General features: G+C 36.2%; 1 protein-coding gene across 3 annotated transcripts; it reads right to left on the reverse strand.

The window, feature by feature from the left end:
- Positions 1-2089: 2089 nt before the first annotated feature.
- LOC112278872 (uncharacterized) lies at positions 2090-11395 on the reverse strand. 3 transcript variants are annotated; one of them, XM_024512733.3, is made up of 21 exons: positions 11254-11395; positions 10986-11078; positions 10646-10832; positions 9927-10185; positions 9240-9324; positions 9010-9110; positions 8279-8824; positions 7627-7944; positions 7058-7191; positions 6724-6775; positions 6412-6534; positions 6103-6178; positions 5699-5883; positions 5299-5493; positions 4998-5069; positions 4321-4536; positions 3847-3972; positions 3487-3636; positions 3161-3222; positions 2769-2844; positions 2090-2412 (listed from the first exon to the last, which is right to left on the reverse strand). In XM_024512733.3, exons 3-21 carry the CDS (start codon positions 10792-10794, stop codon positions 2239-2241), a joined length of 3099 nt encoding a protein of 1032 aa, XP_024368501.1. In that variant the 5' UTR covers positions 10795-10832; positions 10986-11078; positions 11254-11395; the 3' UTR covers positions 2090-2238. The 3 variants fall into 3 exon arrangements, with proteins under 3 accessions (XP_024368501.1, XP_024368502.1, XP_024368503.1); XM_024512734.3 differs by lacking the exon at positions 10986-11078 and having other exon boundaries at positions 11254-11368; XM_024512735.3 differs by lacking the exon at positions 9927-10185 and having other exon boundaries at positions 10646-11350.
- Between the last annotated feature and the right edge of the window lie 1108 nt (positions 11396-12503).

Below are 12503 nucleotides of genomic sequence, written 5' to 3' on the forward strand. Positions count from 1 at the left end.
GTTTGTCAGAACTACATGCAATAATCAAGGCACAATTAAAGGAAGCTCAAGAATAATAAAAGATCAATGCTAATGCTTGTCGAAGGAACAACCACAATTTAACATAGATAATAAGGTATGGCTACTTCGACATAATATTAAGACTACTTGTTCTTGTGACAAGTTAGACTATCATAGGCTTGGAACTTTTTTTATTAATAAATAAGTCAATTTTTTTGTTTATTGATTTTATCTATTGCAGTCTATGAAGATTCATCTTGTATTTCATATGTCTCTTTTTGAGCCATATATGACAATGAATATCTCGAGAAGATGACAAATGCCACCTCTTCCTATAGAAGTGAATAATAATCAAGAATTTGAAGTAGAAGAAGTCTTAGATTCAAGGTGGCACTGAAATAGATTAAAATATCTTGTTCATTGGTACGGATATGATATTAATAAATGGATATGGGAGCTAGCAAAGAATCTTACGAATGCAACAAAGAAAGTTGAGGTTTTTCATTGATAACATCCATAAAAATCAAGATGAAGAATAACAAATCTTTACTATAAAAAAAATAAGTTCCAAGAAAGATAGCATTCTACCTTTTATTCTTGTTTGGAACTTTTGTACATTTGTGATGCTAAGGAGACGAAAAATCAACAATCAACAGATTCAATTCAAGAGCTATTACTTGCTGACTTATTGGACAAAACATTGCAATTGTTACAATTTTCAAGTCAATGTAATCAAGATGAAGATCTTCAAGAATGACACGTCTTTCTTTAAATAAATGATAAGATAAATTTTTTTTGATATTATGACCTTAGAAGATATTTTTGATGTTTGATGATTTTATTAGAGGTCGGAACGACCTTTGATAATGTTCCAAATGTTTTATTTGAAGGAAGTTACAAAGGCCTCAACAATGTTCAAATAATAGGGTGGCCTTTCCGCCCTAGTATGGGACACCATCGATGGCAGAGAAGACCTATCAACCATCTTCAAAGAAAACAAAGATCAAAATATGTAGCAAACACAATTTTCTGCATCTTGGATTTTTTCAACGTATAATGACTGCTCTTTGTAGAATTTGCCTCTTGAAAGGAAGAGAGGGAGGTAATATCACAAACATACATATTTTTATCTACTTTTATCTATTTCTACATACTTTTATTATTTAGATAATTATAAATTTGTAATAAATATATAATAAATATGAAGTTTCAATCTTTATTTTTCTTTGAAGATAATTGATAGGTCCTTTCAACCATTAATAATGTCTTATATCAAAACAAGAAGACCACCTTATTATTTGATTATTATTGAAGCCTTTATAATTTCTTTCAATAAAATCATTTAAAATTTTATTAGGTATTATTTTTTTACCTCTATTAATATCACCAAACATTAAAAGTATCTTCTAAGGTAGAAGTAGAAAAAAATAGATAAATAAGTATGGAGCTAAAATAATTTTATATTGACTATAAATTATATATTTATTACAAATTTATATAATACTTAATCTTATCTAAAAAAAACTATTATTGTGCTATATAAAAAATACATAATTCTTAAAAGTGATGGATTTTTATATATTTTAGTATTTAGATATCATTATCAATCATTTATTAGTATGATTTCAAATATAATAATCATATATGTTTCAATCAAAAAATACAATATTATTATATAACAATTAAATTTTATTAAAACTACAATTCTTTGATTATATCTATAAAAATTTTATAAGTTTTCAAAAATATTTTTGTTATTTTTTTTAAAAAAATTCTATAATATACAAAAAAATCTTTAAAAGAATATATTATTAGAATTATAAACTTATCTTTGTACAATATTCAAAAGCAATTGTTCACATCTGTCTTTTAAAGGACTACATTTTTCATAAAACACTTTCATTATTTCTATGCTAAGACATAAAATGTCTTAATATGTAGCATTGAACATATATCAACATACAAAAAAGAAAAAAAGAAAAAAGAAAAGATCATTGAATAAATTTGTTTATACTAATAGTGAGAAATATACCAAATAGATTTTACTGCATTAATCACAATAAAAGAAAACTAGTAGTGCCAATATGGCTCGGTGGACAACCTTACAGAAGAGAGTTGATTGTAACAGGAGTAAACACAAGAATGTCAGAATCATGTTACATAAGAACATCAGGTTGGTTGTTCTTGGTGCAATATTCCTGACAGTAATAGAATTAACCCATTTTAAGAAGAGTTAAATCATTGTTTTGCTGCCTGAGCATTTTTAAGTAAGTGCTTGTACAAATCTACATATTGATCAGCTGAGGTCTCCCAACTGAAGTCTATTAGCATAGCCTTTTTAACCAGATCTTCCCACCATTCAGGTCTTCGACAATAATAGTCTAGCGCCCGATCCAATCCCCAGTCAAGACTCTGCACCAGCCGTCAAACATATTAATCGTTAAACCATACTTCAACCACTAATAATCGCATCGAATAAAATCCTACAAAACTTTCGAAGAGGGAGGCAAAAATGTATGCACTAAAAGACCTGACTCGATGCTGAAAATTATACCCGCTTTTCCTCAAGACAAATGGTGAATCACTGGTTAAATTAGCAGAATCAAGGAAAATATTTCTTATAGCTAAGGTCACACCCTCAGGTACTTCTGTTTTGCAATGCAATACATGAAAAAAGCTCTAAAACAACAATACAAAGTCTGAAGTCATTCCAGCAAATTCTTCAAAGTTGAACCATGATCACACTTCAAACGTGTCTAAATACTCACCCCCTCATTTGCATCGTCGAATACAAACCCATTCTTCTTCTCCTCCGAAATATTTTCATCGTCCACATCAAACACACTGCAGATGGAGCAAGCACATGCCACTCAGACCCAGGCATAAATATTGTCAATTTCAGCTGTTGAAAATCACTAGAAACGAGATAAGGCAAACTTGATTCCGGAATAACATCAGCTTCGTTAAGTATAAGAGTAATCTCTCCAGAAGTAACAATCACAGTCTTTAACGGACCATCTTATACAATGGTTTACAAACTTCAGATATTTTGTCAAGGTAGAACCAGTAATTCAGAGGGTGAATCTATTTTTTCATCACCAAGCTCTATTTCATACAACCTAGGAAAGAATGGAGGGTCGAGAGTGACAGCTGCACAAACCTATCTGCAAGTCCCCCAGTTTTTCGCACCACTGGTATTGTTCCGTAGCGCATCGATATCATCTGCAAATACAAAAGCAAACAGCCCATATGTCAAAGATCCGTTCGACATTATGTGAACAAAAGTACTACATAATCTGATAAGTCATGGAGTAGGTGGTTTGGGCGCCAGACACTTAAGTTTAATATGGAACTAACTAGATTATGTATCAAAATCATCGTGGCATAAAGAGGCGTGGAAGGATTCTTCACTTTCACAAGGAAATAATTTAACTAAGACCCTCCAAGAAAACACAGAGAAAGGAGATGAATCATAAGAGTGCCGACCTGCGTAAGACCGCAGGGTTCAAATATAGATGGAATCAAGAAAATATCAGCCGCCGCAAAGATTTCATGCGACAGTGCCTCATCGTACTTCAGAACAAGACGAACTTGGGGGTGCTCCTTGAACTGACGACTTATCTTCTCAAATTCATGCTGTTCAAGGATATGCAAATTAGTAAGCATGAGAAAAAAAATGTATTATTTTAATCATGATACATCACAAATATGTAGGCTGGCATAACCCAGAATACAAAACAGATGTTAATACGAGAAAAGTGAAGAAAATACTGGCAGCTATACGACGAATTTTACAAAGTCAAAGGAATCTAAAATTTTATAAAAGAATTACATACTAACAAGTACCTGAATCTGAGGAATAGGACTTGATCCTAAGAGGATAAACTGACCGCCCTTCTCCAGAGTGTGGTAGATAGCGTGTTTAATGAGATGCACACCTTTTTGCGGGACTAGCCTCGTCACACACCCTACCTGAGAGCATTCTTCATGACTTGAAATCATATTCTCATGCCATAATTACTATTAAGGACGAGGCATGATGAAGCTAAAACATGGCCTTGGCCATTACAACATATCAATGCTAGCGCGGTTGCCAAAGTTACTGCCATGTATAATATACAAAACAGCTGATAATAAAACATTCATCAAGTTTCGTCAAATTCATTTTTGCAAGAGTACGAATTAAAAACCCTGTACAAGCCATTGTTTCGTTGAAGTAAAGAAAGAAAAAGTCAGAAAGTGAAGTCTACTGTTTGAATTCAAGAAGCTGCTACAATGGAAAATTTGTAAAGCGTATAGTTATAAAAGACAGAAAAGTACCAATGGCCTTCTTTCATCGCCCCCTTGATTTCCCAACCCCAAACGCTCCCGCAACTTCTGCTTGTTGATGTACTTCCCATCAATATCATCCGCACTATATTGAAAGTCTATAAGAGTGTCCGTGGCTGGGTTCCATACTTCCACATCGATGCCATTCAGAACGCCAAAAAACTTCTTTGAATGATTAGCCAATGTCCCGTGCAAGCCTTTTCCATCCTGTAATGCATAAAGATGTTGATTTTTAAGACAAGACTAGATTCCATACGATCACATCAACCGCCTGAATTATCAAATTTTCAGGGAAATTGTGGACCAAAAAGATTTAAAATGGTGACCACTGTTAATAATTGTGACAAAGATATTCATCAATGACACTGCAGTTGCTCTATATAATCAAAGTACTCTATCAAGGTTCCTTGTCAGTAGGCTGACTTAGAGCTTTCAACAGCAAAACCAATTCGTTGTGACAAATTCTCTATGATCTTACAATCTGCGACAACTCTGTGACGATCACATCGTTCTTCGTGGAAATAAACCTTAAGGTAAGAACCGGCCTTGTTTAGAAATTATGGAATTTTGCATAACAATCAGGTTAAATTAATGTACTACTACCATTAATTGCCATCTCTTGTACTTATCCATTGGAAAAATGAAATGAAAGAACCTCCTACACATACCTCTGGTTGGAGAACCTCTTGAGCATAAGTAGGGGAAACAGTTGTCACAACATTGGAGAACACAATACCTCCCTGAACAGTAACAAACCACTGTTCACTACAATGATATGTTGAAGCATTAAAAGAAATAATTTACCGCGTATTAGAGTTATTGATTTGGAACAAACAGGGTACAATGTGGGCGCATATTATCAATCCAAATAACTTAAGCGTGTCAGTGAGTTGCTGAATCAACCAAAATATTACAAAAATGACTACATATTGAATATATATGGATCCTCTATAGAAAATAATTAGAAACCTTAAGAAGATTGATTCTACTGTGAAAGTAGTTATCTTGCATTCGGTCAGGACGCATCAGGTCTCGGACAGAGAGACCACACGCAGCAATAGCTCCTGAGTTCTCCGTCCCTTGATATTCAAAATTGTGGCAAGTGAATGCCAACCTGGCAGAGTCTAAACCGAGGGGTACATAGACCTCCCAATACAACGGGGCCTGCAAAAAGAACAGCACACCATAAACACAGCTAAGGAGCATCCTTGATGACGTCATAATATCAGGAACTACAGTTTGATTCAATTTAAATCTTCTTTCACAGTATATGAAACTGACCCAAATTAGTCTGCTATTTAAAAAAAAAAAAAAAAAAAAAAAAAAAAACCAAGAAATACTGGATACGGTTTCTCAGCGTTAGTATTACCACCACAGCAGTCTGCCAATCATGACTGTGAATAATATCTGGCCGCTTTCCAGATTGTAAAAGAAACTCCATTGCAGCTCGGCAAAAGTATGTGAACCGTCTGAAATCATCAGGTTCACTGTAAAATTTCCCTCTCCAGAAAAGTTTTGCTGGATGGAGTGGCTCAATGAAGTATACAGGAAGTCCTGCACACAATGAAGCAGCCATAAGATTGTTAACAACACTAACACCATATAGAGCTGAAACAGCATGTCAATTGGGTACCTAGATTCATGAGCAGAAGATTTAATCGATGTTTATTACTGACTATGAAAATGTCTCGACTTCTGCACGCGCACTAATTCTGAATGAAAAATCTCTGAATACCCCATGCGGAATTCACCCAAAATTAAATAGCTATATACCTTCCACAATGCCAGACCACACCTTGTTCTTGTGCATGTGACCATCAAAAACTGAATGAAGCTCCAAGTCCAACTCCTGTGGACGTTTCCAAATCATATGTCAGTTCAGTATAAAGTAATGGTACCGGAATTAATCTAAGCACGCCAGAAAATAGACCATAAAAACCAGAAGAAATTTGGCATTAAAGTTATCATCCAGCTGGCAGCGACTACGACATTAACCCTAGAAACCAAGTCGGCAAATTTTTCAAAAAGAATCAACCTCTTACTATTCAAATAACTAGCTGGTTCAGAGGTTATGCAACTGACCTTAAGATTGGTGATACGGGAGTAGTCCATACAATCGTACTTAGGAAGAATAACTTCCACAAGATGCCCTTTTCTTTGCAAGGCTCGACTCAATCCTGTTAACACATCTCCCAAACCTCCAACCTTTAAAGAATCACATGTCATCAGTTTCATGTCATGATGCGTTCAGTTGGATCTGTTAGTCACTTCGTATACTGAAAAGCGTAACACCAAAATCTTTTAATTTGTACTAATAAGTTACAAAGTTGATTTTTAATGGCTTATCCTTCAAAAAGAAAAAAGAAGAAGTATCAGTTCGAATGAGATTTATACCTTAGCCACAGGTGCCATTTCAGCGGCTATGTGTATTATATGTATTCCTGGCCTGAGAAAAGACAGAGAGAATGACTTTATTGAGGAATAGTAATCAAAAGATTGAGCTGACAATCAGAATCTCTAAGACTGATGTAAGATAAACACCCTGAGACCTCTGGAGTTAGTACTTCCTAACTTAGAGCTAATTAGTTCTAAAGACAATTAGAAAGGAGATTAGACCATTCCTTTTGTTAAAGCAGAGAAAAAAGAGATTTCTTGATAGTAATAACTGATAATACTAAATAATACACATCAAATATCCAGTATAGTAAATGTGGAATGCATGACTCACCTTTTCTTGGGCTGTATAAATTCCATAAACCCACTCGTCAAGTCCTCGTCAGCCTTGTCTGCAAGCGTAACATAAACATCAACCAAACGTTTTTCTCTCCGCCAAGCCATTAACTGTAGCTCCTTTGCATCTTCCTGCACCACATAAATTGCTCAAATGATCAACGGGATGTCTTTCATTTCCAAGTTTATTAGAGTTCAGGTAAAGAAAGACATTCAAACGAGCAGCCAAAACTTGCTACGAGCAAATAAGAGCCAAGAGAATTGCTTGAACTACAGTCCATAAGCCGAGCAAGATCTAAAGAGACGTGAGTTTACCCCACTATTAATCTGTGAAAGAGTAATCCACTATATTAACGCCACAAAAATGTTCAACGACGCAGATAGAAAACCATTCTATGGCACCATGGTCGTTCCAATGGAGCTTTCTCAGTTGAAGTGGTACCAACGAAGCGATTCCATCACATTGAGAGGAAACAATATGAAAGAAACAACTAAAAAGAAAAGAGACAAACTTCAGACTAGCAAGATAAAAAGAACCTCATAATATTTCCTGGAAATCTTCCTGACCTGACTTAGAAAGTCGTCCAGCATCAATGTATCTATGCGTAAAAGAAGCTCACTCCAAATTTCCCACGACATTTCATCTACAGGAATTTGATTCACAGTGAACTCGTTTTCAGACTTCAGTCCATCTAAAGAGGCCTGAAAATCTTCCACTTCTGCTGTGTAGATTCGCAATTGTGCTTGAATCTCAGCATCTGATTCCCGTAGACGTTCTTCCAAACGAGCCACTTGCTCATGAAGCTGAATATTTTCACTACGCACATTTAAAAGAGCATTTTTCTCGGCCACGGTTCGAGCCAGCAAAGATTTTAACGAGACAACCTTCACAAAATCACATGATAAGAATATTAGACACTGCAAGTCACCGAAAGCATGTGAGAAACTTATATCCTTTGGGGCAAGAACAATGGGTTCCGGAAAATCTATCGATACTAAAAGCACAGCCCTAGAACATATAGGACCACATGAACCTCAGATAGGCAAACAAATACATAGAAAAACTGAGCGAAGAGACGCTCTTAACCAATACATTATAAGAGCGTCCAAGAGTACAAAAATATTAGCTACTTAAAAACTATTCACCCTGAATGCAACAGCTCAGCGACTTGCTACAAGTAAAGTTTCCAAATAGAAGGACCATTATTTTTGTTCTTACTTGGCGCTGAAGAGTTCGATCTTGGGAATCTCCTTCCGCTGAGGAAGGTGAAGAGTCTTTTTGAAGAGCTGCCAATTGAACTCGGAGAGCAGCTGCTTCCTCTTGTAATGCGAGGTTTTCATCTTTCAAAGCTTCAAGCTCTGCATTGGTATCATTCGCTTCAGCTAATTGCTTTTCCATGTCAGCTATGTTATTGTCTAACTCTATTATGTTCTCCTGTAGCCGTGCCCCCTCCCTTCCGGGTCCTCTGGACAACTTTTTTATTTCTGCATGTGCACCTGCAAGTTTTACCCTTAAAGTGTTTATCTCGTCCAGTGAGCTTTGATATTTTGCTTCTAGTAGACTCTGACCGCCAGATTGTTTGTAAACATTCAAACTTTCCTGCAGCACTCTATTTTCCTCCTTCAACTTTGCAAATGCTTGGCTGTCTACTACCGTCTCACTGAGTCTCCGCTGTAGTTTCTCAACTTCCGCCTCTAACAGCCGAACCCTCTCGTCACCTCCAACAGCGTATTTCAGTTTAGGATCTGATCCTGCTGGATGTGCCTGCCAGAAAATTGAACCATCAGAAGAAACCAATCAATAATCAATCAATTTTCCAAGTTTCTGTATAAGTTTGCTCCACTAGATACAGTAGTAGCACAGAGGGGAGCACTGGACGTCAAGCCAGAAATTGCACTTCACCAACTATCTAACCTAAGGAAATGCATGATCTCCAATATGAACCATACCGCTAAATCGTGAACTTGCAACTGGAGTTGTTCTTTTTCATAATGCGCTGATTTTAGTTCCTCCGTAACACGCTCACGCAGCTGCATAAGTGTAATAATATCTGATCACCAGAGCGATGCATTAGTACTTAAACAGTATACCATGAGAAACGAGTTCCATATTGGACTAGAAAAAACCTATCAATCTTAAAACCCGAAAGCCTACTTTCAAACAGTAAAAAGATTATCACCTGATTCCGTCTCTTTCACCACACGCATGATATCATCCACGCTTACGCGTGAAATCTCTCCGGAAATATTTGAATCTGGCACTCTCTGCAACTCATGTTCGCAGACGATGGATCAGCTCGTAGCACCTCTATCGTAATGGAGACACCGAACTCGTCATCAACAGAAAAGTGTAAAATAACTGTGAACAGCTAAAATAATAAAAGTCGTTCAAACAACATCAAATACAGTAAACACAAAACTGATGATTGACTGTTCCTGTCACGAAGAAATTCTACAACCTGCAATGATATAATTATTCAGCAATGGCGGGAAGGTCACTGCATTTTAAAGCAATGCCAGGTTGCCGAATGTTGGCTACAAATAACTCATAAGAAAAGGTTGATTGAACTACGCGTCTTATTATGACGATAAATGCTGGATATTATGGAATACTTGAGTTTGGGGATAAGCAAACTCTCAAATAAATACTCTATGATTACTGGTAATGATAATCTTCAACAAAAACTACCGTATGGAATGTGTATACCATGTATGAGATTGCCACCATTGGATGTCTAGTATATCGATGAGAAGATTTAGAAATTAGGGTCACATGAAGGAATGTAACTATCAAAAGTTTTGCACTCAATATCGTCATCTTTCAATAAGCACTCTGGAACACAGAAAGTCTATGCCTCAGGCATTACCTTAGCTGAAACTTCGCTAAAGGACCCATGCCCACCTTTCTCGTGACCCTTGGCATTTAAAGCACTATTTAAAGTGACACTTCCTTGAGAACGAAATCTATCTCCATCACCGAGTCGATAAAGTTCTTCGGCTGCTGCAGATAATCGTTGAGCATCCTGTACTGTACCTGGAAAATCTCGACCATCCTCTCCTGTACGATTGCTAACTTCTAGAGGTCTTCGGTGGTCTCTCATTCGTCTAGAGTAACTTTTTTTCGCACTGCAGCAGATAAATAATTGGCAACAATCTGAGTGAAATTATTTCGCCTTAAACAGAAGTTCTAACGTAAGTAGCGTAAATTTGAACAACTGACGGCAGGTACTTCGAATTACGCTCAGGAAAGTTCTCAGGCGGTAGAACTTCTGTTCACATCGCAATATGATTGCTGTGCTTAAAAAATATTGGAAAGGTCAAATGCAAGGTAAGCTTGCGCAAGGAGAGCCCCCACGTTAGAGCTTCAACAATATTTTTTTGAAGCAAAAATATAAAAGGAGGCAACTCTCAACAGTTCCGCTTAAACATGAAAACCATCGTGTAAAAGAATTAATGGTTATGCTTTGGTTCAGAGCTCAATGGAAGAACAGAGGAATTGAACAAGTAAATATTCCGAACCTGCTATTGCGGGATATAACATTGCATGGTGGATAGAGGTATAAAGAAAAATCCACCCTTTCCATACCTGCTGACCTTCGCAGAATCCTCCAGAGAAACTCTGCAGCCATATTTTAGTTGGCCAATACTAGAGAAGTTATGAGGAGATTTCCTCACAGTGGCAGTGGCATTGCCTACGCTGACCGATGCTGCAATCGACATCCCTCTCAGCCTCATCTTCCTCCTCTACACTTACAATTTGCAATAATAGACCTCTGCGAACCGAAATCGCAATACTTAACGTGAGATGTTAGTTCGAAATCCTTTTCTTCAAAATTCTCATGGATTCCACTCCATCAAATTCGAATAACAACCTCCTAAATTCCTCACAGCTCCAATACATCACAAGACTCCAGGATTCTCAGCACCAGAATTTCCTTCTCTCCAGCTCAATTCCCCGTGCAGAGGGCGCAGAATTCCTCCTCTAGAATCGCTTGGAAACAGTCACAACCTCCATAACCCTAACGATCACATCGCGTCCCGCTTCAGATTCCCTTCATAACTCACAACTCCATCAACAACACACAATCTGCACGTGCCATTTCACCTTTACAGCCTATTTCAAGCCGGAGAACCTCCATCAACCACGATCTAAGACTATCACCAGAGAGCTTGTCAAATTCCTCATATCCTCACATGAAAATTGGAGCAAAGTATTACGACTTCGACGCAATTCTTGCACAGCGCCATCGCGCACAGAGCTCCGCCTCAGTGCTCTCCGCCCAGTCCTTGGTCTCCCTGTCCCTTGCGACCTCCCACAGCCTGCGACCAGGCCTTTTAGCCTCGGGACGAATCTCCACCTAAGCCCAGCTGTTGCAGTGTTCAGTCCATGCGGCAACCTCTAGATTCTAGGCTCGGCAAAGCCCAAACCTGAACCTAGCTCCTAGGCAAAAAATGTATAGCCTCGTGGACCCATGCCAATCCCCTGCTGTGGCTTTTAACTTTCAAATGTTATCTGACGGACAAAAAAAGGTTATGCAGCTATAAAGCAAAAGTTGATGCTGGGAGTCTGAAGTTTAAGTGCACATAAAAAGCTCTTTCATTCGTGGGGTACAATAGAAATAGCTATATGCCATATAAAATTACCTTGTAATTGCGAGTCAACTCTTTTTGTGAAATTACAAAAGTTTAAAATTTTTATTATTTATTTTTTTATTTAATTTTTTTTATAATTATTTCATTAGTGAAGACTTACTACAATAAGATTTTATTGCAAATAATTTAAATATTTTAAATTATTACAATTAGATTTTGAGTTTTAGTAAACATATATCAATGTAGGTTGGAAGAACTTAATAATTGATTAGGCATTAACATAAGAAATCTGTGAGTTTTTGATACAGAAATCATTCAATATTATCAACATATAAATTTATTAATTGGTATTAAAAATATATTTAAAAATATATAACTTATTTATTCATTAAATGGAATGAATACATACTAGTATTTCATGATGTAAATGTAACAAAATATACAGAAAATAATCCACTCAATGCTCTGAATTATGGAATATTATTCATAAAAACACAAACATTCCATATGTATAAATTTGAACAAGCACATTAATGTACTTGATAAATTATAGTATATAATAAAAAATGAAAATCCAACTGTTTTGTTAAATTCAAAATATCTAATAAGTAATAATTACAATCTACAAAGTTTATTAGTTATGTAATTAATATTTGAAATACGTACATACATACCTATATACATGAGTATAAATATAAAATATAAGTATATATATGTATTTAGCTGCATGTTAAAAATGTCTACTTTGTGTAAAACAGTTCATCAATCGTTTTCATATTCTAGTTACACAAACTACCTCTGAAATCACAGACAAGATTCTAAATTTTCATTTGTTTGAACTTTGCATGGTT

This window comes from Physcomitrium patens, chromosome 2, assembly GCF_059467195.1.
Source record: "Physcomitrium patens ecotype Gransden chromosome 2, ASM5946719v1, whole genome shotgun sequence".
NCBI lineage: Eukaryota > Viridiplantae > Streptophyta > Bryopsida > Funariales > Funariaceae > Physcomitrium > Physcomitrium patens.